The sequence below is a fragment of the Oncorhynchus masou genome, chromosome 31, assembly GCF_036934945.1.
Source record: "Oncorhynchus masou masou isolate Uvic2021 chromosome 31, UVic_Omas_1.1, whole genome shotgun sequence".
Classification (NCBI taxonomy): Eukaryota; Metazoa; Chordata; class Actinopteri; order Salmoniformes; family Salmonidae; genus Oncorhynchus; species Oncorhynchus masou.
In genome coordinates, this window is record NC_088242.1 from 26,697,966 (window position 1) to 26,724,597 (window position 26,632).

The 26,632-nt window shown below is 41.0% G+C and overlaps 2 protein-coding genes and 3 non-coding genes across 5 annotated transcripts; all 5 read right to left on the minus strand.

Annotated features, from left to right (window-relative positions):
- Window positions 1-9,355: 9,355 nt before the first annotated feature.
- LOC135523693 (ribosomal L1 domain-containing protein 1-like) lies at window positions 9,356-15,407 on the minus strand. Its single transcript, XM_064950524.1, has 5 exons — window positions 15,325-15,407; window positions 12,074-12,222; window positions 10,217-10,306; window positions 9,918-10,013; window positions 9,356-9,491 (listed from the first exon to the last, which is right to left on the minus strand). The coding sequence occupies exons 1-5, from the start codon at window positions 15,334-15,336 to the stop codon at window positions 9,479-9,481; spliced, it is 360 nt and encodes a 119-aa protein (XP_064806596.1). The 5' UTR covers window positions 15,337-15,407; the 3' UTR covers window positions 9,356-9,478.
- LOC135525397 (small nucleolar RNA ACA64) lies at window positions 9,654-9,781 on the minus strand. The gene has a single exon (XR_010453164.1). It is a non-coding gene; the product is annotated as a small nucleolar RNA ACA64 (small nucleolar RNA).
- LOC135523692 (ribosomal L1 domain-containing protein 1-like) lies at window positions 15,371-26,542 on the minus strand. Its single transcript, XM_064950523.1, has 6 exons — window positions 26,470-26,542; window positions 25,823-25,952; window positions 18,054-18,202; window positions 16,186-16,287; window positions 15,887-15,982; window positions 15,371-15,460 (listed from the first exon to the last, which is right to left on the minus strand). The coding sequence occupies exons 2-6, from the start codon at window positions 25,856-25,858 to the stop codon at window positions 15,448-15,450; spliced, it is 396 nt and encodes a 131-aa protein (XP_064806595.1). The 5' UTR covers window positions 25,859-25,952; window positions 26,470-26,542; the 3' UTR covers window positions 15,371-15,447.
- On the minus strand, window positions 15,623-15,750 carry LOC135525398 (small nucleolar RNA ACA64). The gene has a single exon (XR_010453165.1). It is a non-coding gene; the product is annotated as a small nucleolar RNA ACA64 (small nucleolar RNA).
- On the minus strand, window positions 21,608-21,735 carry LOC135525399 (small nucleolar RNA ACA64). The gene has a single exon (XR_010453166.1). It is a non-coding gene; the product is annotated as a small nucleolar RNA ACA64 (small nucleolar RNA).
- Window positions 26,543-26,632: the final 90 nt, after the last annotated feature.

Genomic DNA, 26,632 nt, shown 5'->3' on the forward strand with positions numbered 1-26,632 from the left:
CAACCCAGTCTGTGATATTAGAAAGGCAAACATGGCCTGTAAGGATCAGGGAGCAGCTGCACCACCATGTTATGATCTCATCAACAATAGCCTTGTCATCTAATACAAACAGTCTATGGTATTTGGACAGTGTTTACCATGGTAAAACATCACTCAAGGCTAACGCATCGGAGGTGAACGAGAACCACACATTACCTGTACAGACAGATATTGCCTAATTTAACGGGGTTATATTACATAAAAACCTAACATTTATTCATTACATAAAAATTAACAGTGAGCCCATTGCAGTGGTCTCCACAAGTAGGAGTTGCCAGCCAAATAGAAAAAAAGCCCGTCTTCCTCGGTCTGACATTTTTGGCTAAAGGAGCTCTATTTTGGTGGCCTCCGGTACATTCTAATGCCTTATATTCTATCATCAGAAATACACAGTGAAATGATTGGGTACTTTATAAAAGTTTACCTTCCAGATTGTTTGTGGTATTATGTAGAAAGACATGACTTTACAATTTAAATTAATGAAAATGTATGAATTCAGTGTATTGTTAGTTGTTTTGGATATCAAGGCCAAAGGTCACCCAACCTTTTCCGAGTAAAGATAACTTTGAATCAAAATGCAAGCAGAGTTCTACTGCTCAGATTTTTTTTAAACATTACTTTATAAAATGTAAGCCTATGCAACATTAACTTATTAAAAACGGTTCTGTAGCAGAGGTTTGTAGTAGGCTATATGCCCAAAACATTATCAATGCATATTGTCTATGCTTGAATTGCCCTGCCAATATTGTTCTTCTCAGACCATTTTGAAATTATATTTCAAAATTATACGTATATTACACTAGTAATAGAGCAATTGTAATTTGTAATATTACTTTTGAGGCACAGCTGAGTGAGCATAATAATTAGCTTATTTGTTTTATTTTACTGGACCGATTGCCTGCATCTGATGGTCAGTCTGAGGGGAGGGAGAAAGCAGCAGTGAGGCTGCCTCTCACCTGACTTATCGTCCCTCCGCTCTCCCTCCCACCACAGAGAAAGGGGGACACTGTCTTCCAGCTGATGGGGAACTGAAGTAACAATGCATTATTTGTCTCACGCACCAATTCATGTTAATTCGATGGAACACTTTGCCTTCCCGGCAGTAGGGCTGTTGAATCAAGTGCAACTATCGTCAACAGCAGGAAACAAATACATAAAATAGGAAAGCCTGACTTTATTTTTTTATTTTTTTTGTAGAAATGTTTGGTGATCGACTAGGAAAGCATCGGAGATCTCGATCGACATTGGCGACCATTGGGCTAGGCCTATATGATCAGGATTATTTACTAGGTAAGAACATCAAACCCATCTTCTCTTTGAGGTGGTCTTATTTACAATTGTAATACAAAATATGAATGGCCACAATGTGTTCTTCAAATTATGTATTGTATTAAAAAAAATAATGTATAGCCCTTATCTTGAAACATAAATTAAGGTTGAATCAAAAAAAAAAATGGGTTATATTAGTCTTAAATATGATATATTTCTAATTTTACATAGCCTAAATTAATAATCATTAGTTAGGGCCCTATCAAACGTTTCGTTGCCTGATTCCGTTTCGTCTTCCCAATTTTCTGTTTTGTTTTTCCAGGGCTTCGCTGGCAAAATCACATTTTAATAGAAAACAACCAAAGTGGAAGTTCTAAGTCCACAACAATGCTTAAACCACTTGAGGCCTGGGAAAAAAATCGGGAGAAATTAATTTGGGATGTAGTTACTTTTTAATTTAAACGCAGAGCTAGCAAGAGGCTGTTGTTGAACAGTATTTTTGCAGCACACGCGATGGTAGAATTTGCAAAACAAATACCCACTGGATTGAAGAAAATAGTCATAACATAATTCTGCCAGATAACTACAAATTAGCCTAACATATAATTGAGAAGGCCTTTCCATCTACCGGAAGACCGTTTACATTCGCATAATCACTAACGGCTATCCAAAGTGGTGGACGCATGCACCACACACACTGACGTTGCCGCTTCAGAAAGTTGCATGAAATACAAACTGATTCATTCTGTTCATGTTTTATGATAAAACAAATACATTTCAATGCGTTTAGTTGATTCCCTACTAAGGTCAATACATATGAATATTGTTGAATTCTGTTAATAATGACTGGATTCCGCGAGGGCCCTAATTATCATGAGTCGAACACAGCTCTCCATTACCTGTTGTTCCTGCAGTGATGATTTACCATCTGCATCAAATGTTTTCATAATTTATCTGCAGATAATTGCTGAAAGCCTTGGCCTACCAATTGCCTACGCAAATTAGGGAGTCAAATTAAGGGCTCTCACTGATGCGATTCGGTAGGCTACACTGACTGACGAAACCAGTCACTGTCTCGCACTCCAGCATCAAAGGTTAGGAAACCTCGGTTTACTGAATGGCAAAGGGATATATAGTGCCTTCAGAGAAGTAGTTACAGGCTACCCCTCGACTTACTCAACATTTTATTTTACAGCTGGAATTAAATATGTTAAAGTACATTCTAATCAACACACAATGCCCCATACAGTGAAAACATGTTTGCAAATGTATTGAAAATTAAATACTGAAATCTCATTTACATAAGCATTCACACCCCTTTGCTATGACATAGTGAGCCCAGATTTCTCCAATTTCCTTTGATCATCATTGAGATGTCACTACAACTTGGAGTCCACCTGGGTCCAATTCAATTGTTTGAACATGATTTAGAAAGAAACACCTGTCAATATAAAAAGGTCCCACCGTTGACAGTGCATGTCAGAGCAGAAACTGTACCACAAAGTTTAAGGAACTGTCCGTAGAGCCCGGAGAGAATTGTGATGAGGCATATAAACAATAATTGGGAGATGGAAAAACAAACTACCCAGACTGCCTACAGCTGGCTGTCCAACCAAACTGTGCAAGCTGGCAAGGCCCTTGGTCAGGGAGGTGACCAATAACAGGCTGAGATGAGAAAACCTACCAGAATGACAACCGTCTCTACAGCACTTCACAAATCTGGGCTTTATGGAAGCGGCCAGAAAAACTACTCCTGAAAAAAAGGCACGACAGCACACCTGGAGTTCACAAAACTGCACGTGAAAGACTAAGGCAAAAGATTGTGATCTGATGAGACAAATTGAACTCTTTGGCTTGAATGAAAAGCACCATGTCTGGAAAAAACAAGGCGCACCTCATCACCCTTCGAACACCACTACAGTGAAGCATGGTCGTGGTGGCAACATGTTATGGGGATGCTTTTCAGCACCAGGGACTGGGAGATTGGTAAGGATAGAGGGAACAATGAATGGAGCCAAATATAGGCAAATCCTTGATGAGAACCTGCTTCAATGCAAACGACCTTGGACTTGGGCAAAGAATTACATTCCAACAGGACAATGACCCCAAACATAGATTTCAGAACAAGAATGTGAAAGCCCTTGAGTGGTCCAGCCAAAGCCCAGGCTTAACATTGAAAATCTGTGGAAAGACTTGAAGATTAATGTTCACCGCCACTCGGTGCTCCCAAGTGGCACAGCGGTCTAAGGCGCTGCATCTCAGTGCAAGAGGTATCACTAGACCCTGGTTCAATTCCAGGCTGTAGCACAACCGGCTGTGATTGGGAGTCCCATAGGGCAGCGCACAATTGGCCCAATGTCGTTCGGGGTAGGCCGTCATTGTATATAAGAATTTGTTCTAAACTGACTTTCATAGTTAAATTAATTCCCATCTAATTTAAGAGCTAGAGAAAATCTGCAGGGAAGGGGAAAAGATGTGCAAAGCCAAGATAAAGCTGTAGTCGCCACCAAAGGTATTGACTCAGGGTGTGAATACTACTGTAAATGACGTATTTCATTCAATACAGTCGCTGAATTTTCTACAAACATGTTTACACTCATTATGTGGTATTGCGTGTAGATGGCTGAGGAAGACAATCAATTTTGAATTCAGGCTTAAGAACAAAATGTGGAATTAGTTGACAGGTACGGATACCTTCTCAAGGCACTGTAAGAGAGACTTGGTTTGACATCTTTTATAAGAGCCTGCTACTCTGGCTCAGAAGCCAGGATATGCATATTATTATTAGATTTAGATAGAAAACACTCTGAAGTTTCTAAAACCGTTCGAATGATGTCTGAGTATAACTTATTAGGCAGGCGAAACCGAGGACAAACCATCCAGGATAAAAAAATAATAATAATTGGGGGGGGGGTCATTCTTTTCAATGGGCTTTCATTGGGAATCCAGATTTCTAAGGCAGGGGCTTGCAGTTCCCATCGCTTCCACTGGATGTCAACAGTCTTTAGAAATTGGTTGAGGTTTTTCCTTTGTGTAAAGAAGTACGGCCATCCAGAACGAGGGTAACTTGAAGTGTACTGTTAGATAGAGGCGCGTGACCAGAAATGCTCGCGACACTTTCTCTTCCTGTATTGAACCAGTGTTTTTCTGGATCAAACACGCCAAATAAATGGACATTTTGGATATATATCGACAGAATTAATTGAGTAAAAGGACCATTTGTGATGTTTATGGGACATATTGGAGTGCAAACAGAAGAAGCTTGTCAAAGGCATGAATTATATTTTTATTTCTGTGTTTTGTGTCGCGCCTGCAGGGTTGAAATATGCTTTTCTCTCTTTGTTTACTGGGGTGCTATCCTCAGATAACAGCATCGTTTGCTTTCGCCGAAAAGCATTTTTGAAATCTGACACGTTGGCTGGATTCACAACAAGAGTAGCTTTAATTTGGTGTATTGAATGTGTGATTTCATCCAAGTTTAATTTTTATAGTCATTTATTTGAATCCAGCGCTCTGCATTTTCACTGGATGTTGGCTAGGTGGGACGCTACCGTCCTACATATCCCGGAGAGGTTAACACAGTGGCGTGCCGTGGGCCTGGGCCTTCAGTGAGGTCCTATACAGTCCCACCTGAATTAATCCACCTCTTATTACCATCATTATGATGCCATGGCTCTAGACTCTATACATTTAGACAGAAAGGCAGAATAACCAGGGGTTGCGTCACCTTGAAATTGACATTTTTATTCAGAGAATTGCAGGAGAAGAGTACAATACAGTACAACTAATAGGCAAGAACATAGTCGAGTGCAACAGAGTTATATTAATATTCTTCTTCTATCCATTTCTGGTCCACAAACTTTGAGGTGCAAGTCCCAACAGCGCATTTGAGGTGTAAGTCTAAACAGCGCATTGTCGCAACCAAAGCAGTTTCACCGTGATGATAAAGACAAATATTCACTGAAAATAAAAATAAAACAAATCATTTGCAACATAGGCTATTTGCCATTTTATTTTGTTAATATATAGGCTATTAAATATTAATGAAATAAAATGCGAAACATACATACAGATTAATAAAAAATGCATTATGACTCCTCAGCAAAGACTGATTATTTGAACAAAATCCATCCTCCTTTCTTTCCTCAAGAAGACTTCAATGACTCTTTTGTACAGTCTATCTGTGCGTTTTAGTTCCACCAATAAGTCCTTTTCTAATCGACATGGAGGCTAATGCTGAAAGCCGAGTCTGTCCAGTAGCATTTCTGGAATACGTTTTGATTCATTTTAAGGCCGAGAATGACCGCTCGACAGAAGCCATAGACACAGGGATGGTCACTGTCACACATGCCAATGTGTAAAGTTGCCCCATGTCCTCATTCAGATTTTTCTGCTTAATGAAATCAAGGAGATTAGAGGGACTTTTCCCTTCAAAGCATACATTACAGTCAGTTCTGTTTTTAGCTTGGATAGGTCGAACAGTGTTCCGTGACTGTTAGCCTTCTCCAGTTTGTTTGCAGGAATTTTTTCCGGTAGGTCTGAAAGTGCTGGGGGTATAGGAGGGAGAGAAACATTCATTTTTCGTGGTCTTGAAACCTGTTTCGTATCTGGCAAAGAATGTTGTCCAGAATATTGCTGTGGAGTTGTTGGTAGTATGTGCGAGGGTCTCCTTGTGCTGGGCCACTGCGTGCGCTGGGTGAACTTGAGATGTACGCTGTGTCATCGTAAATTTGACTGAACCTGCGCCTCTCTCGCTCAATTGTAATAATAGGCATTCCCAGCAGTACAGTTTGCAGTGCTTCCCGGAGCCTGTGAGCCATTGATAGCGCTAGTAGTTTGAACTTTGAAAGTGGCGAACTAACCCCTTTCCCGCCTGTGACAGGCTTTGTAGCGTCGGCCGACCTCTCCTTACAATGTCTAACTTTTCTTGAAAAGTTTGTCTTGAGAATGGCGTTATAATTATATCCTCGACCAAATCGATATCTTCTCCTCCTTCCGCCATTGTGGGTTGAAAAAACAGCTTGGTAGTACGCAAATTAATTAGTTTATCAAATTCAGTTTCCTAGTTCTGCATAGACCTGCCCATAGGACCTGCCTCTCAATATTGGTAATCCAATCAAAAGACGTGCACGCACTACGCCTGCTAGCTGGCTCCTGTGTAACACTGGAGCCAGCCAGCAGGCGTACAATAGCCAACTCTAAAGCTGATTGGTTGACACTAAATTTTCATTTCCATTCACTTTAAGCTACAAGCGCCCGCACTGTTGATTCTGAAGGCCTGAGGGCAGATTTTAGACCCCTGGCAACACATGGCTGAATATGATTGGATAAAAGATCTAACAAAGACCAGCCCTCCAAATCTCAACCTGGGGCTGTAAGCAGTGCAACCAAGAGGAAAGCTATGAAATGAAGAGTATAACTCTTACTCTGGGGAATAATTTAATACATATTTGTGGGAAAAGATATTTAAAAAATATTATATTCTGATGATGTTTAGGCCAGCAGAGAAGGCCTTGCTGGCCCTGACGGCCCACCACTGGGTTAACACACTAAAGAAATGTGCCAAAACTCTAAATCAGGCTGAGTGGATTGACTCATCGTTCCCACTCGCATTAGATGGAAAGTGCAAATTCCCAAGCATCCTTTCCCTCTGTGTAAAGAAATTTGACTGCAACCAACCACAGCGCAGCACACAAATTGTACCGGATGGTGGGACAGTTTCCCAGTCATCGCTCGCTTTGTGACTGGCGCCTATCCTAGCAATAGATCGCTAGAAGATTAATATCCTTCATTCTAACGGGAGAGAACTCGAGGGACTAGCAATTTGAAGCTTAAATGAAAAGGAGCCTAGTTAATATGAAGTGGAAAAAGCAGCCGGCTGAAAATGAGTAGCGCTAATGGAAAACAATGCCATTGTGGATAACAATTTAAAGACATGAAATATACTTTGTGGTAATATTTTAATTTACAAGTTGGGCTTATACAAAAGATGATTTTGAACAAGACCTCTTTATGGGGCAGACAAAGATTTGCAACACATTTGAGTTTGTCCTTGGATCAAATAACATTGACAGTTTATATACATTTAGAACCCGTCCTTTTTATATCAGTATAATGAAGTCAGAGTTCCATTTAGAGAAGGGGGAGTAATACACTGGTAGCAATGAGGAGAGAAAGGAGAGTTGTGTTCCACTGAGTTGACAAACAGACATTAAGATTTAGGTACTTTCATATTTTGTGAGGGTATTTTTTGCAGCCTTCTTGGTCATTTTTTATTTTATACCTTTCCTCCTGTTGGTCTGGGTACCTTCACAAGTCGCTTCTTGGTCGGCTTCTACGGGGATCGGAGAGAAGAAAACAATTTGCACAGTACTGAGAGGAGTCTTTCTCTGTAGAGACAGAGGTAGGTCAATTAACTTCCACTGGGGGGGCAGTGTTCCCAGAGAGTGAACAGGGAAACACCATAAAAGGGACACCGGTCCCCTGCCTCACTGGAATAAGTTTCATATAGCATTGGATTTAAACCAAAATTCATAAGGAGAGTGAAACAAGTTCTAAACCAGTGCACAGAGTCCTTTGAAAAATGGTATTTGACAAAAATAGATAATTGATAAACTAATAATATTAAAATGCATTTGGTTTGACACAAGCGGGGTACAGACCTCCACTTTAGCCTTTTACCTTGGCATTACTATGGGAACCTCGTCCGCCCTGTCAGCACCAGAGTTTGTTTCTGTAGACTTTTGTTCTTTCTTTGCAGACTTCTGTTCCCGCTCATTTTTCTGAAATTTCATAAACAAGACACAGGTATTGATGAGATCCAGCTCTCGCATGTTTATATACACAAAGTACCAGTCAAACGTTTGGACCCCTACTCATTCAAGGGTTTTTCTTTATCTTTACTAGACATCAAATCGATAAAACATATGAGATCATGTAGTAGTAACAAACACTTAAATCAAAACACATTTTAGATTCTTCTAAGTAGCCACCATTTGCCTTGACAGCCTTGCACACTCTTGGCATTCTCTCAACCAGCTTCACCTGGAATGCTTTTCCAACAGTCTTCGACTTCCCATATTTGCTGAGCACTTGTTGGCTGCTTTTCCTTCACTCTGCAGTCCAACTCATCCCAAACCATCTCAATTGGGTTGAGGTCAGGTGATTGTGGAGGCCAGGTCATCTGATGCAGCACCATCACTCTCCTTCGTCAAATTACCCTTACACAGCCTGGAGGTGTGTTGGGTCATTGTCTTGTTGAAAATACAAATTTTAATATTTGTATTTTATTTGAAATTTTACCTTTATTTTGCTAGGCGAGTCAGTTAAATTCTTGCGTTGAGCAATTCGTATCCGGGAGCGTAATCATAGCCTCAAGCTCATTACCATAAGGCAACGTTAAATATAACATTTTCACAAAAACAAGAAAAGCATTCAAATAAAATCATTTACCTTTGAAGAACTCAATATATTTCACTTGTGATTTCATGAATATGAATATTTTCTAGTAATATTATTTGACTGTGGTGCTATGCTATTCAGCGGCTGCTGACTAAAATGATCCCGCGACAGGGATGTGTAGCGTCAACACTTGGTTACGACATGATTCCATGTGTGTTATTTCGTAGTTTGGATGTCTTCACTATTGTTCTACAAAGTAGAAAATAGTAAAAAATAAAGAAACCCTTTAGGTTTATTTAACCTTGAGTAGGTGTGTCAAAACTTTTACTGGTACTGCATGTATGTACATATGCATGTAAATAATAGAGAGGTCTGCAATTGACCTCAATAGTCAATATGTGGCACTAAGAGCTATGTTGATGTTCCCAGAGAGTGAACAGGGAGACCGCACTAAATGGAGACCGCTCCCCTGCCTCACTGGAATGAGTTTCATATAGCACTGGATTTAAACCAAAATGAATAGAGTGTAAAACAGGTTCCGAACCAGTGCAAAGACGAGTCCTTTAATTTGACAAAAAATAGATCATTGATCAAATAATATAATCTTCCAAAGCAATTTACAAGCATTTGTGTGTAGCAGTCCTACCTTGGCATCCATGGCTGCGCAGGTCTGTTTCTGTGTTTCATCTGTAAGGGTCAGGTTACTCAGGTTAGAGGTGTAGATGGGCAGAGCGAGCCACTGATTGACTTTTCAAGTGGATGACCTTTATCAACGGTCCTTTCTGCAAAAGAGACAACACTTTATACTCAAAGAACACAATCACTCATACATTCAGGTCAAAACTATTTCTGTGAAGAAAACATTTTCAATGTTACTGCCATTTCTACCCTGTGTATCGTATCACTCAGATTAACAAGTGGCCGCAAAGGCCTTTCTTTGTCAGGATTGTAGGCACATGGGTTTAATCACACTGCTATACAGAGCAGGCAATAAGCTTAACGTACCACAGTACTATAGGCCCTGTAATCTCACCCCAGACAATAGAGATATCAAAGGTGATTTTCAGACTGGGCCCACACATTTCTTTAGCATTAATAAACATTGAGTATACCTGACCATTGAACGTATAATAAAAGTGAAAAATATCGGTGTTGACGGGGTACAATTGATTAGGGAGATCAGGAAGACATCCTGGCAGTAAACTCACCTAACCCGTAGTTTTGTCACGATGGTGCTGACAGCTGAATCAATATTCTCTGCTATTTCATCTGCAGCCATCCCAGAGTGGGCCACATAAGCCATGCTAAAACAAACAATAACATTTTACAGGAGGCAATGAATGTACATTAATTGCCCTTGTGTGTCAGTTGCAGAGACAGGCCCCAATAGAGAGGGAGATCTGTCAGGATATATTTTGAGTCACTGTGGCACCATCATTGCCCATGTCCAACACGGACAGGGTTTGCTGAGGCGCACTTACTGACTAAGTCAGAGAGCAGGCCTCACCAGTAGCAGCCTTTCTTAGAAATGCAGGTCGTTCTTCCCTGGATGTCCAAGGCCAGCTTCTTGCTCTGCAGGTTCAATGACAAAGGCTGCCTAAGCAGGGGAGATAAAATAAAATAAAAACTCCATTAGAACTCTAAGGGCTAGCTTAAAGGCACATTTAAACTTACAGGTGAACTCGGAAGTTTACATTCACTTAGGTTGGAGTCATTAAAACTCATTTTTCAACCACTCCACAAATGTCTTGTGAACAAACTATAGTTTTGGCAAGTCGGTGAGGACATCTAGCATGACAAGTAAATTTTCCAACAATTGTTTACAGACAGATTATTTCACTTATAATTCATTGTATCACAATTCCAGTTGGTCAGAAGTTCACATACACTAAGTTGACTGTGCCTTTCAACAGTTTGGAAAATTCCAGAAAATGATGTCATAGCCTATCAGAAGCTTCTAAAGCAAAGTAACATCATTTGAGTCAATTGGAGGTCTATCTGTGGATGTATTTCAAGGCCTACCTTCAAAATCAGTGCCTCTTTCCTTGACATCATGGGAAAATCAAAAAGAAATTGGCCAAGACCTCAGAAAAACAATTGTAGACCTCCACAAATGTGGTTCATCCTTGGGAGCAATTTCCAAACACCTGAAGGTACCACGTTCATCTGTACAAACAATAGTAAGCAAGCATAAACACCATGGGACCACGCAGCCATCATACCGCTCAGGAAGGAGACCCGTTCTGTCTCCAAGAGATGAACGTACTTTGGTGCAAATCAATCCCAGAACAGCAGCAAAGGATCTTTTGAAGATGCTGGAGGAAACAGGTACAAAAGTATCTATATCCACAGTAAAACGAATTCTATATCGACAACAGGAAAGGCCGCTCAGCAAGGAAGAAGCCACTGCTCCAAAACCGCCATAAAAAAGCCAGACTACGGTTTGCAACTGCACATGGAAACAAAGATCGTACTTTTTGGAGAGATGTCCTCTGGTCTGATCAAACAAAAATAGAACTGTTCACAAAATATATGGCACCGTGAGGGAGGAAAATTATGTGGATATATTGAAGCAACGTCTCAAGACATCAGTCAGGAAGTTAAAGCTTGGTCGCAAATGAGTATTCCAAATGGACAATGACTCCAAGCATACTTCCAAAGTTGTGGCAAAATGGCTTAAGGACTCAAAGTCAAGGTATTGGAGTGGCCATCAGAAAGCCCTGACCTCAATCCTATAGAAAAAGTATGTGTGAGCAAGGAGGCCTACAAACCTGACTCAGTTACAGCAGCTCTGTCAGGAGGAATGGGCCAAAATTCACCCAACTTATTGTGGGAAGCTTGTGGAAGGCTACCCGAAACATTTGACCCAAGTTAAACAATTGAAAAGGCAATGCTACCAAATACTAATTGAGTGTATGTAAACTTCTGAACCACTGGGACTGTGATGAAACAAATAAACCACTATCATTCTGACATTTCACATTCTTCAAAAAAAGTGGTGACCTAAGGCAGGGAATTTTTACTAGGATTAAATGTCAGGAATTATGAAAAACGTAGTTTAAATGTATTTGGCTATGGTGTATGTAAACGTCCGACTTCAACTGTATAAGAGGACATGTATTTCAAAACCAGGGAACAGCACTAGCGGCTATGTTGATGTTCCCAGAGAGTGAACAGGGAGACCGCACAAAAAGGATACCACTCCCCTGCCTCACTGGAATGAGTTTCATATAGCAATGGAGTCAAACCAAAATTCATACTGAGAGTGAACCAGGTTCCGAACCAGTGCAAAAATGAGTCTTTAAATAGATTTAATTTGACTAAAATAGGTAAGGTGATCAACCAACAATATTTACAAGCTTACTTCTTTCTCTCGTAGAAGTGCTTGCCGATGTGCCAGGACAGCAGGCGGCGAATGCGGTCGTCTGAAAGAAACATGTCAAAGTTCCCCAGCAGCCGTCGTTTGGCTTCAAAGGGCTTGTACTCAGTCCTCAGTGTCTTGTAAGGGATCACCTAAAGAAAGACAAAGGGATATGCCTGGATGAGTTGTGTCTCGTGCACCAAGAAGTAAACGAGGACCATATCATAAGTAATCATCATTATTACATACATTTTAAGTATGACAGTAAGTAACTGTCTCAAAGTTGTAGCGACAGACGCCAATAGGGAGGAAAGTCCGTCTGGATATATTTAGAGTCACAGTGGCACCATCGTGGCCCATGTCCAACACAGAGACAGGAGTACAGGGTTTGCTGGGGTGCACTTATTCACATTGGATGACCAAATGCTAGCTACAGACGAGAGTAAAATCAGTTGAAGAGATGCATTGGACAGTTCACCGAGTAAAAAAATAATCCCCCCCTTACACACGTTACTGTTAAATTCAACACAAAAATCAATATCTTTGGGCTACACATTACATTGAATACTTTCTGCCTGTGGACATCTGTTCTACAATGTGCCAGCAGAGCAAGATACCCTTTGTTGGCATAATTGATCTCTTTCAGGCAGAGTACATCTGGCATAACACGTTTTATTGAAAAAGTGTGGTGTTCCATTCATTTCTATAGTGGCATCCAGCTTAAGCTAGGCCCAGCTCCATCTCCACTTCATCCCCGAATAAATCAAATTAAAGTTGATTTGTCACGTGCGCCGAATACAACAGGTGTAGGTAGACCTTACAGTGAAATGCTTACTTACAGACTGACCAATAGTGAGAAGGGGGGGGTGTGTGTGTGTGTGTGTAGGTAAGTAAAGAAATAAAACAGTAAGAAGACATTTGAAAATAAGAGTAGCAAGGCTATATACAGACACCGGTTAGTCAGGCTTATTGAGGTAGTATGTATATGTATCACATAGGTATCCTATTTTGGATTCAAAACAGCAAAGCACCTCACGCCTCCTCGTCCATGCCTCCCGAGGGGAACGACACGCGGAGATCCGTTCACCTACTCCGCATCACAAAGACATGGTGGTTGGAACTAAAAATCTCCTATTTGGACTGACCAAAGGATTTCCATTGCTCGTGTTTCTTGGCCCAAGAAAGTCTCTTCTTATTGGTGCCCTTTAGTAGTGGTTTCTTTGCAGCAATTTGAACAGTTGATGTTGAGATGTATCTGTTACATGAACTCTGAAGTATTTATTTGGGCAGCAATCTGAGGTGCAGTTAACTCTCATGAACTTATCCTATGCAGCAGAGGTAACTATGGGTCTTCCGTTCCAGTCCTCATGAGAGCCAGTTTCATCACAGCGACTGCACTTGAAGATACTTTCAAAGTTCATGAAATGTTCCATATTGACTGACCTTCATGTTTTAAAGTATTGATGGACTGTCGTTTCTCTTTGCTTATTTGAGCTGGTCTAGCCATAATATGGACTTGGGTCTTTTACCAAATAGGGCTACCTTCTGTATACCACCCCTACCGTGTCACAACACAACTGATCGGCTCAAATGCATTAGGGAAAGAAATTCCACAACTTAACCTTTAAGAAGGCACAGCTGTTAATTGAAATGCATTCCAGGTGACAACCTCATGAAGCTGGTTGAGAGAATGTCAAGAATGTGCAAAGGGTGGCTACTTGGAAGAATCTCAAATATAAAATATTTTGATTTGTTTAAAACCTGTTGAAACTAAGGGGCACTATTTTCATTTTTGGAAAAAATAACGTTCCCAAAGTAAATGGGCTATTTTGTCAGGACAAGATGCTAGAATATGCATATAATTGACAGCTTAGGATAGAAAACACTTTAAAGATTCTAAAACTGTAAAAAATATTGTCTGTGAGTATAACAGAACTGATATTGCAGGCGAAAGCCCGAGAAAAATCCAATCAGGAAGTTACTCATGTTCTGAAAGCTCTGCGTTCTGATGCGTCCCTATTGAGCAGTGAATGGGCTATCAACCAGATTCCTTTTTATACGTATTCCCCAAGGTGTCTACAGCATTTTGAAGTAGTTTCACTCCTTTATGTTGAAGAATGAGCGTAAAACGACTACATTGCGTAAGTGTCCGGCTGAGGGCTCTCAGAGTAATTCTTGCGTAATAGACAGAGGTAGCTATTTTTCCTCCCGGTCTTACGGAAAAGACAGCGGTCCCGGTTTATATATTATCGAATAGATATTTGAAAAACACCTTGAGGATTGATTATAAACAACGTTTGCCATGTTTCTGTCGATATTACGGAGCTAATTTGGAATATTTTTCGGCGCTGTCGTGACCGCAATTTCCGGTCGAATTCTCAGCCAAACGTGAAGAACTAACGGAGTTATTTCGGCTACAAAAATAATATTTTTGGAAAAAAGAAACATTTGCTATCTAACTAGGAGTCTCGTGAGTGAAAACATCCGAAGCTCATCAAAGGTAAACGATTTAATTTGATTGCTTTCTGATTTTCGTGACCAGGTTGCCTGCTGCTAGCTTGGCATAATGCTATGCTTGGCTATCGATAAACTTACAAATGTTTGTCTTGCTTTGGCTGTAAAGCATCATTTCAAAATCTGAGATGGCAGGGTGATTAACAAAAGGCTAAGCTGTGTTTCAATATATTTCACTTGTGATTTCATGAATATTTTCTAGTAATATTATTTGACTGTGGTGCTATGCTATTCAGCGGCTGCTGACTAAAATCATCCCGCGACGGGGATGTGTAGCGTCAACACTTGGTTACGACATGATTCCATGTGTGTTATTTCATAGTTTGGATGTCTTCACTATTGTTCTACAAAGTAGAAAATAGTAAAAAATAAAGAAACCCTTTAGGTTTATTTAACCTTGAGTAGGTGTGTCAAAACTTTTACTGGTACTGCATGTATGTACATATGCATGTAAATAATAGAGAGGTCTGCAATTGACCTCAATAGTCAATATGCGGCACTAAGAGCTATGTTGATGTTCCCAGAGAGTGAACAGGGAGACCGCACTAAATGGAGACCGCTCCCCTGCCTCACTGGAATGAGTTTCATATAGCACTGGATTTAAACCAAAATGAATAGAGTGTAAAACAGGTACCGAACCAGTGCAAAGACGAGTCCTTTAATTTGACAAAAATAGATCATTGATCAAATAATATAATCTTCCAAAGCAATTTACAAGCATTTGTGTGTAGCAGTCCTACCTTGGCATCCATGGCTGCGCAGGTCTGTTTCTGTGTTTCATCTGTAAGGGTCAGGTTACTCAGGTTAGAGGTGTAGATGGGCAGAGCGAGCCACTGATTGACTTTTCAAGTGGATGACCTTTATCAACGGTCCTTTCTGCAAAAGAGACAACACTTTATACTCAAAGAACACAATCACTCATACATTCAGGTCAAAACTATTTCTGTGAAGAAAACATTTTCAATGTTACTGCCATTTCTACCCTGTGTATCGTATCACTCAGATTAACAAGTGGCCGCAAAGGCCTTTCTTTGTCAGGATTGTAGGCACATGGGTTTAATCACACTGCTATACAGAGCAGGCAATAAGCTTAACGTACCACAGTACTATAGGCCCTGTAATCTCACCCCAGACAATAGAGATATCAAAGGTGATTTTCAGACTGGGCCCACACATTTCTTTAGCATTAATAAACATTGAGTATACCTGACCATTGAACGTATAATAAAAGTGAAAAATATCGGTGTTGACGGGGTACAATTGATTAGGGAGATCAGGAAGACATCCTGGCAGTAAACTCACCTAACCCGTAGTTTTGTCACGATGGTGCTGACAGCTAAATCAATATTCTCTGCTATTTCATCTGCAGCCATCCCAGAGTGGGCCACATAAGCCATGCTAAAACAAACAATAACATTTTACAGGAGGCAATGAATGTACATTAATTGCCCTTGTGTGTCAGTTGCAGAGACAGGCTCCAATAGAGAGGGAGATCTGTCAGGATATATTTTGAGTCACTATGGCACCATCATTGCCCATGTCCAACACGGACAGGGTTTGCTGAGGCGCACTTACTGACTAAGTCAGAGAGCAGGCCTCACCAGTAGCAGCCTTTCTTAGAAATGCAGGTCGTTGTTCCCTGGATGGTTCTCTGGATGTCCAAGGCCAGCTTCTTGCTCTGCAGGTTCAATGACAAAGGCTGCCTAAGCAGGGGAGATAAAATAAAATAAAAACTCCATTAGAACTCTAAGGGCTAGCTTAAAGGCACATTTAAACTTACAGGTGAACTCGGAAGTTTACATTCACTTAGGTTGGAGTCATTAAAACTCATTTTTCAACCACTCCACAAATGTCTTGTGAACAAACTATAGTTTTGGCAAGTCGGTGAGGACATCTAGCATGACAAGTAATTTTTCCAACAATTGTTTACAGACAGATTATTTCACTTATAATTCATTGTATCACAATTCCAGTTGGTCAGAAGTTCACATACACTAAGTTGACTGTGCCTTTCAACAGTTTGGAAAATTCCAGAAAATGATGTCATAGCCTATCAGAAGCTTCTAAAGCAAAGTAACATCATTTGAGTCAATTGGAGGTGTACCTGTGGATGTATTTCAAGGCCTACCTTCAAAATCAGTGCCTCTTTCCTTGACATCATGGGAAAATCAAAAAGAAATTGGCCAAGACCTCAGAAAAACAATTGTAGACCTCCACAAATGTGGTTCATCCTTGGGAGCAATTTCCAAACACCTGAAGGTACCACGTTCATCTGTACAAACAATAGTAAGCAAGCATAAACACCATGGGACCACGCAGCCATCATACCGCTCAGGAAGGAGACCCGTTCTGTCTCCAAGAGATGAACGTACTTTGGTGCAAATCAATCCCAGAACAGCAGCAAAGGATCTTTTGAAGATGCTGGAGGAAACAGGTACAAAAGTATCTATATCCACAGTAAAACGAATTCTATATCGACAACAGGAAAGGCCGCTCAGCAAGGAAGAAGCCACTGCTCCAAAACCGCCATAAAAAAGCCAGACTACGGTTTGCAACTGCACATGGGGACAAAGATCGTACTTTTTGGAGAGATGTCCTCTGGTCTGATCAAACAAAAATAGAACTGTTCACAAAATATATGGCACCGTGAGGGAGGAAAATTATGTGGATATATTGAAGCAACGTCTCAAGACATCAGTCAGGAAGTTAAAGCTTGGTCGCAAATGAGTATTCCAAATGGACAATGACTCCAAGCATACTTCCAAAGTTGTGGCAAAATGGCTTAAGGACTCAAAGTCAAGGTATTGGAGTGGCCATCAGAAAGCCCTGACCTCAATCCTATAGAAAAAGTATGTGTGAGCAAGGAGGCCTACAAACCTGACTCAGTTACAGCAGCTCTGTCAGGAGGAATGGGCCAAAATTCACCCAACTTATTGTGGGAAGCTTGTGGAAGGCTACCCGAAACATTTGACCCAAGTTAAACAATTGAAAAGGCAATGCTACCAAATACTAATTGAGTGTATGTAAACTTCTGAACCACTGGGACTGTGATGAAACAAATAAACCACTATCATTCTGACATTTCACATTCTTCAAAAAAGTGGTGACCTAAGGCAGGGAATTTTTACTAGGATTAAATGTCAGGAATTGTGAAAAACGGAGTTTAAATGTATTTGGCTATGGTGTATGTAAACGTCCGACTTCAACTGTATAAGAGGACATGTATTTCAAAACCAGGGAACAGCACTAGCGGCTATGTTGATGTTCCCAGAGAGTGAACAGGGAGACCGCACAAAAAGGATACCACTCCCCTGCCTCACTGGAATGAGTTTCATATAGCAATGGAGTCAAACCAAAATTCATACTGAGAGTGAACCAGGTTCCGAACCAGTGCAAAAATGAGTCTTTAAATAGATTTAATTTGACTAAAATAGGTAAGGTGATCAACCAACAATATTTACAAGCTTACTTCTTTCTCTCGTGGAAGTGCTTGCCAATGTGCCAGGACAGCAGGCGGCGAATGCGGTCGTCTGAAAGAAACATGTCAAAGTTCCCCAGCAGCCGTCGTTTGGCTTCAAAGGGCTTGTACTCAGTCCTCAGTGTCTTGTAAGGGATCACCTAAAGAAGGACAAAGGGATATGCCTGGATGAGTTGTGTCTCGTGCACCAAGAAGTAAACGAGGACCATATCATAAGTAATCATCATTATTACATACATTTTAAGTATGACAGTAAGTAACTGTCTCAAAGTTGTAGCGACAGACGCCAATAGGGAGGAAAGTCCGTCTGGATATATTTAGAGTCACAGTGGCACCATCGTGGCCCATGTCCAACACAGAGACAGGAGTACAGGGTTTGCTGGGGTGCACTTATTCACATTGGATGACCAAATGCTAGCTACAGACGAGAGTAAAATCAGTTGAAGAGATGCATTGGACAGTTCACTGAGTAAAAAAATAATCCCCCCCTTACACACGTTACTGTTAAATTCAACACAAAAATCAATATCTTTGGGCTACACATTACATTGAATACTTTCTGCCTGTGGACATCTGTTCTACAATGTGCCAGCAGAGCAAGATACCCTTTGTTGGCATAATTGATCTCTTTCAGGCAGAGTACATCTGGCATAACACGTTTTATTGAAAAAGTGTGGTGTTCCATTCATTTCTATAGTGGCATCCAGCTTAAGCTAGGCCCAGCTCCATCTCCACTTCATCCCCGAATAAATCAAATTAAAGTTGATTTGTCACGTGCGCCGAATACAACAGGTGTAGGTAGACCTTACAGTGAAATGCTTACTTACAGACTGACCAATAGTGAGAAGGGGGGGGTGTGTGTGTGTGTGTGTGTAGGTAAGTAAAGAAATAAAACAGTAAGAAGACATTTGAAAATAAGAGTAGCAAGGCTATATACAGACACCGGTTAGTCAGGCTTATTGAGGTAGTATGTATATGTATCACATAGGTATCCTATTTTGGATTCAAAACAGCAAAGCACCTCACGCCTCCTCGTCCATGCCTCCCGAGGGGAACGACACGCGGAGATCCGTTCACCTACTCCGCATCACAAAGACATGGTGGTTGGAACTAAAAATCTCCTATTTGGACTGACCAAAGGATTTCCATTGCTCGTGTTTCTTGGCCCAAGAAAGTCTCTTCTTATTGGTGCCCTTTAGTAGTGGTTTCTTTGCAGCAATTTGAACAGTTGATGTTGAGATGTATCTGTTACATGAACTCTGAAGTATTTATTTGGGCAGCAATCTGAGGTGCAGTTAACTCTCATGAACTTATCCTATGCAGCAGAGGTAACTATGGGTCTTCCGTTCCAGTCCTCATGAGAGCCAGTTTCATCACAGCGACTGCACTTGAAGATACTTTCAAAGTTCATGAAATGTTCCATATTGACTGACCTTCATGTTTTAAAGTATTGATGGACTGTCGTTTCTCTTTGCTTATTTGAGCTGGTCTAGCCATAATATGGACTTGGGTCTTTTACCAAATAGGGCTACCTTCTGTATACCACCCCTACCGTGTCACAACACAACTGATCGGCTCAAATGCATTAGGGAAAGAAATTCCACAACTTAACCTTTAAGAAGGCACAGCTGTTAATTGAAATGCATTCCAGGTGACAACCTCATGAAGCTGGTTGAGAGAATGTCAAGAATGTGCAAAGGGTGGCTACTTGGAAGAATCTCAAATATAAAATATTTTGATTTGTTTAAAACCTGTTGAAACTAAGGGGCACTATTTTCATTTTTGGAAAAAATAACGTTCCCAAAGTAAATGGGCTATTTTGTCAGGACAAGATGCTAGAATATGCATATAATTGACAGCTTAGGATAGAAAACACTTTAAAGATTCTAAAACTGTAAAAAATATTGTCTGTGAGTATAACAGAACTGATATTGCAGGCGAAAGCCCGAGAAAAATCCAATCAGGAAGTTACTCATGTTCTGAAAGCTCTGCGTTCTGATGCGTCCCTATTGAGCAGTGAATGGGCTATCAACCAGATTCCTTTTTATACGTATTCCCCAAGGTGTCTACAGCATTTTGAAGTAGTTTCACTCCTTTATGTTGAAGAATGAGCGTAAAACGACTACATTGCGTAAGTGTCCGGCTGAGGGCTCTCAGAGTAATTCTTGCGTAATAGACAGAGGTAGCTATTTTTCCTCCCGGTCTTACGGAAAAGACAGCGGTCCCGGTTTATATATTATCGAATAGATATTTGAAAAACACCTTGAGGATTGATTATAAACAACGTTTGCCATGTTTCTGTCGATATTACGGAGCTAATTTGGAATATTTTTCGGCGCTGTCGTGACCGCAATTTCCGGTCGAATTCTCAGCCAAACGTGAAGAACTAACGGAGTTATTTCGGCTACAAAAATAATATTTTTGGAAAAAAGAAACATTTGCTATCTAACTAGGAGTCTCGTGAGTGAAAACATCCGAAGCTCATCAAAGGTAAACGATTTAATTTGATTGCTTTTCTGATTTTCGTGACCAGGTTGCCTGCTGCTAGCTTGGCATAATGCTATGCTTGGCTATCGATAAACTTACACAAATGTTTGTCTTGCTTTGGCTGTAAAGCATCATTTCAAAATCTGAGATGGCAGGGTGATTAACAAAAGGCTAAGCTGTGTTTCAATATATTTCACTTGTGATTTCATGAATATTTTCTAGTAATATTATTTGACTGTGGTGCTATGCTATTCAGCGGCTGCTGACTAAAATGATCCCGCGACGGGGATGTGTAGCGTCAACACTTGGTTACGACATGATTCCATGTGTGTTATTTCATAGTTTGGATGTCTTCACTATTGTTCTACAAAGTAGAAAATAGTAAAAAATAAAGAAACCCTTTAGGTTTATTTAACCTTGAGTAGGTGTGTCAAAACTTTTACTGGTACTGCATGTATGTACATATGCATGTAAATAATAGAGAGGTCTGCAATTGACCTCAATAGTCAATATGTGGCACTAAGAGCTATGTTGATGTTCCCAGAGAGTGAACAGGGAGACCGCACTAAATGGAGACCGCTCCCCTGCCTCACTGGAATGAGTTTCATATAGCACTGGATTTAAACCAAAATGAATAGAGTGTAAAACAGGTACCGAACCAGTGCAAAGACGAGTCCTTTAATTTGACAAAAATAGATCATTGATCAAATAATATAATCTTCCAAAGCAATTTACAAGCATTTGTGTGTAGCAGTCCTACCTTGGCATCCATGGCTGCGCAGGTCTGTTTCTGTGTTTCATCTGTAAGGGTCAGGTTACTCAGGTTAGAGGTGTAGATGGGCAGAGCGAGCCACTGATTGACTTTTCAAGTGGATGACCTTTATCAACGGTCCTTTCTGCAAAAGAGACAACACTTTATACTCAAAGAACACAATCACTCATACATTCAGGTCAAAACTATTTCTGTGAAGAAAACATTTTCAATGTTACTGCCATTTCTACCCTGTGTATCGTATCACTCAGATTAACAAGTGGCCGCAAAGGCCTTTCTTTGTCAGGATTGTAGGCACATGGGTTTAATCACACTGCTATACAGAGCAGGCAATAAGCTTAACGTACCACAGTACTATAGGCCCTGTAATCTCACCCCAGACAATAGAGATATCAAAGGTGATTTTCAGACTGGGCCCACACATTTCTTTAGCATTAATAAACATTGAGTATACCTGACCATTGAACGTATAATAAAAGTGAAAAATATCGGTGTTGACGGGGTACAATTGATTAGGGAGATCAGGAAGACATCCTGGCAGTAAACTCACCTAACCCGTAGTTTTGTCACAATGGTGCTGACAGCTGAATCAATATTCTCTGCTATTTCATCTGCAGCCATCCCAGAGTGGGCCACATAAGCCATGCTAAAACAAACAATAACATTTTACAGGAGGCAATGAATGTACATTAATTGCCCTTGTGTGTCAGTTGCAGAGACAGGCTCCAATAGAGAGGGAGATCTGTCAGGATATATTTTGAGTCACTATGGCACCATCATTGCCCATGTCCAACACGGACAGGGTTTGCTGAGGCGCACTTACTGACTAAGTCAGAGAGCAGGCCTCACCAGTAGCAGCCTTTCTTAGAAATGCAGGTCGTTGTTCCCTGGATGGTTCTCTGGATGTCCAAGGCCAGCTTCTTGCTCTGCAGGTTCAATGACAAAGGCTGCCTAAGCAGGGGAGATAAAAAAAATTAAAAAACTCCATTAGAACTCTAAGGGCTAGCTTAAAGGCACATTTAAACTTACAGGTGAACTCGGAAGTTTACATTCACTTAGGTTGGAGTCATTAAAACTCATTTTTCAACCACTCCACAAATGTCTTGTGAACAAACTATAGTTTTGGCAAGTCGGTGAGGACATCTAGCATGACAAGTAATTTTTCCAACAATTGTTTACAGACAGATTATTTCACTTATAATTCATTGTATCACAATTCCAGTTGGTCAGAAGTTCACATACACTAAGTTGACTGTGCCTTTCAACAGTTTGGAAAATTCCAGAAAATGACGTCATAGCCTATCAGAAGCTTCTAAAGCAAAGTAACATCATTTGAGTCAATTGGAGGTGTACCTGTGGATGTATTTCAAGGCCTACCTTCAAAATCAGTGTCTCTTTCCTTGACATCATGGGAAAATCAAAAAGAAATTGGCCAAGACCTCAGAAAAACAATTGTAGACCTCCACAAATGTGGTTCATCCTTGGGAGCAATTTCCAAACACCTGAAGGTACCACGTTCATCTGTACAAACAATAGTAAGCAAGCATAAACACCATGGGACCACGCAGCCATCATACCGCTCAGGAAGGAGACCCGTTCTGTCTCCAAGAGATGAACGTACTTTGGTGCAAATCAATCCCAGAACAGCAGCAAAGGATCTTTTGAAGATGCTGGAGGAAACAGGTACAAAAGTATCTATATCCACAGTAAAACGAATTCTATATCGACAACAGGAAAGGCCGCTCAGCAAGGAAGAAGCCACTGCTCCAAAACCGCCATAAAAAAGCCAGACTACGGTTTGCAACTGCACATGGGGACAAAGATCGTACTTTTTGGAGAGATGTCCTCTGGTCTGATCAAACAAAAATAGAACTGTTCACAAAATATATGGCACCGTGAGGGAGGAAAATTATGTGGATATATTGAAGCAACGTCTCAAGACATCAGTCAGGAAGTTAAAGCTTGGTCGCAAATGAGTATTCCAAATGGACAACGACTCCAAGCATACTTCCAAAGTTGTGGCAAAATGGCTTAAGGACTCAAAGTCAAGGTATTGGAGTGGCCATCAGAAAGCCCTGACCTCAATCCTATAGAAAAAGTATGTGTGAGCAAGGAGGCCTACAAACCTGACTCAGTTACAGCAGCTCTGTCAGGAGGAATGGGCCAAAATTCACCCAACTTATTGTGGGAAGCTTGTGGAAGGCTACCCGAAACATTTGACCCAAGTTAAACAATTGAAAAGGCAATGCTACCAAATACTAATTGAGTGTATGTAAACTTCTGAACCACTGGGACTGTGATGAAACAAATAAACCACTATCATTCTGACATTTCACATTCTTCAAAAAAAGTGGTGACCTAAGGCAGGGAATTTTTACTAGGATTAAATGTCAGGAATTGGGAGGAAAGGGAGGAAAGGAGGAATAGGGAGGAAAGTCCGTCTAGATATATTTAGAGTCACAGTGGCACCATCGTGGCCCATGTCCAACACAGAGACAGGAGTACAGGGTTTGCTGGGGTGCACTTATTCACATTGGATGACCAAATGCTAGCTACAGACGAGAGTAAAATCAGTTGAAGAGATGCATTGGACAGTTCACTGAGTAAAAAAATAATCCCCCCCTTACACACGTTACTGTTAAATTCAACACAAAAATCAATATCTTTGGGCTACACATTACATTGAATACTTTCTGCCTGTGGACATCTGTTCTACAATGTGCCAGCAGAGCAAGATACCCTTTGTTGGCATAATTGATCTCTTTCAGGCAGAGTACATCTGGCATAACACGTTTTATTGAAAAAGTGTGGTGTTCCATTCATTTCTATAGTGGCATCCAGCTTAAGCCAGGCCCAGCTCCATCTCCACTTCATCCCCGAATAAATCAAAGTACAGTTGATTTGTCACGTGCGCCGAATACAACAGGTGTAGGTAGACCTTACAGTGAAATGCTTACTTACAGACTGACCAATAGTGAGAAGGTGTGTGTGGACCATTCTTAGCCCTGTATTGACGCTTTGCCTGTTTGATGGTTCGTCGGAGGGCATAGCAGCATTTCTTGTAAGCTTCCGGGTTAGAGTCCCGCATCTTGAAAGCGGCAACTTTACCCTTTAGCTCAGTACGAATGTTGCCTGTAATCCATGGCTTCTGGTTGGGCTATATACGTACGGTCACTATGGGGACGACGTCCTCAATGCACTTATTGATAAAGCCAGTGACTGATGTTGTGTATTCCTAAATGTCATTGGAAGAATCCCGGAACATGTTCCAGTCTGTGATAGCAAAACAGTCCTGTAGTTTAGCATCTCCTTCATCTGACCATTTCTTAAATGAAAAAATGGTGCTTCCTGCTTTAATTTTTGCTTGTAAGCAGGAATCAGGAGTAGAGTCAGATTTACCAAATGGGGGACGAGCTTTGTACGCGTTTCTGTGTGTGGAGTACAGGTGATCTATAATTTTTTCCCCTCTGGTTGCACATTTAACATGTTGATAGCGATTTGGTAGAACTGATTTAAGTTTCCCTGCATTAAAGCTTCCGGCTACTAATACACTTGTTTAACAAGCAATGCCCAATTTTCGCCTAATTCGCTCATCCTGAAAACAAACCACATACTTTTGAGGGAACATTTCACACATATTGCCAGGATCCAGTAAGCAACTAACATCTTATAACTTGAGGAACAGCAAGGAGTCAAATACCAGTTAATACTATAGCTAGCAAACGGAGAAATCGATCCAGCTAGCAAGATGCTTAACAATACTAATAACACTTGTTCCACCACACTTTCTCCCCCACCTCAAACTTTCCAAATGCCAGTTGTTTTTCGGTTACAGCAACACCTTCTCGCCGCCGTGGTCAGACTTCTCACCTTCCTGTTTGATATCATTCAGGGGATGCACTGCTGTAACTGGCAATCTGCCTTTCCACCCTCCCGCTGTCTTTCCAGAGTGCACGCTGATGCTGTAACTAGCAAATTGGTTCTCTCTTCTGTCACATGCTGCATTCTGTTATGTGAACGATTGGCCGAGCCTTGGATACAACCAGTATTGCGCATCACTCAATAAAGCCACCCCTTTTCTCATTGGATCTACACAAATCACTCCAGTATCCTATTTTGGATTCAAAACAGCGAATTTCGCCAGAAGGTGACGAGCATGCATCCCCGATTGGAGGATAAGGTAAGCACCTTTAGTGTCTAGAAAAGCCTTGTATAAATACAATTATAGTATTTAGAAATACCTCAACCCCCCCCCCCCCCCCTGCTCCTCTCTCTGTCAGGACCTTCTTGCAGAACTGCTGGATCTGGTCAGGGGTCATCTCTGGTGTAGATGCCATGAGGCAAGGGGCTGAGTGACTTGTGATTAGTACAACAGCTTCACCACCTATACTCCAGAAGTGTGTTGCTGGAGAAACACACTTTTTCCATAGACACTGTTTCCATAGATATTCTTGTATTATGTAGCCATGTTGCTCTGTACTGTGTGGGCAAAGGGACTCACACGGGGATGGTCTGGGTCTGCTTGAGGATCTGCCATAGTGTGAAGAGGGAGAGGTGTTGACTCTCGTCCAGGAGCAGAGTCTGGGGTGGATTTGGTCTTCAGGAAAGCCTGCAGTGCTCTTAACAGCCTTCTTTACATAGCAATAAAATGAGAACGTGTTTAGAAAATCTTCAACATGACAAATTCATATTTCGGTTATTTTGTGCAAATAGATCTATCAAATGCAAATAACCAGCCTCATTAGCTCTGCTGAGAAAGCTAACGCGGATACGCTAGCTAACTTTAACTAGTTACAACTTTTTCACTTTGCGCCTAACGACGTTACAAGCCAGTTACGAGTTGAGAAGGGTCGCTACAAAGGCACGTTCACCAAGATAACCAATTGATGGGGGTGTACAACTTTTATCCTTGATAATCTATTCACAGCGTTCCTCGTTGAGATACATAAAATAACTGAGTGACTTGCCTCGTGTCGTACTATCCTAATGCACAAGCAACCTCGCTTGCTAGCCAGCGAGTTGCTAACTCCAAAGAAAGGTGGTTTACACAATATAACCAAATGATATCACCCCCACTTTTCCTTGCACGCAAATAACAACTATACTATTGTCGAAGAAGCCGTTATGAAAGTTGCGTTAATACATTACCTGCACCCGGTCCAGAGGCAAATCCTCCGGTTTGTCTGCCATACTACTTTCTTCACGTTTTTCCAGGTTGCGCATGCGCAAATCGATTGGGTCACGTCACTCTTGAAATTGAAACATCCCAACTTTATTTGCAAGAAGTTTGTGGACAATTTATGCACACTTC

Bases quoted from the DNA above. Each gene is read 5' to 3' on its own strand.
- LOC135523692 (XM_064950523.1), bottom strand. From the start codon at position 25,858: ATGGCAGATCCTCAAGCAGACCCAGACCATCCCCGT. The intron at 18,203-25,822 runs GTGAGTCCCTTT...GTCCTTCTTTAG, and splicing joins CAGACCCAGACCATCCCCGT to GTGATCCCTTACAAGACACT. The intron at 16,288-18,053 runs GTAAGCTTGTAA...TCCCCTGCTTAG, and splicing joins CACTTCCACGAGAGAAAGAA to GCAGCCTTTGTCATTGAACC.
- LOC135523693 (XM_064950524.1), bottom strand. The intron at 10,307-12,073 runs GTAAGCTTGTAA...TCCCCTGCTTAG, and splicing joins CACTTCTACGAGAGAAAGAA to GCAGCCTTTGTCATTGAACC. The intron at 10,014-10,216 runs GTGAGGCCTGCT...TGTTTGTTTTAG, and splicing joins TCTAAGAAAGGCTGCTACTG to CATGGCTTATGTGGCCCACT.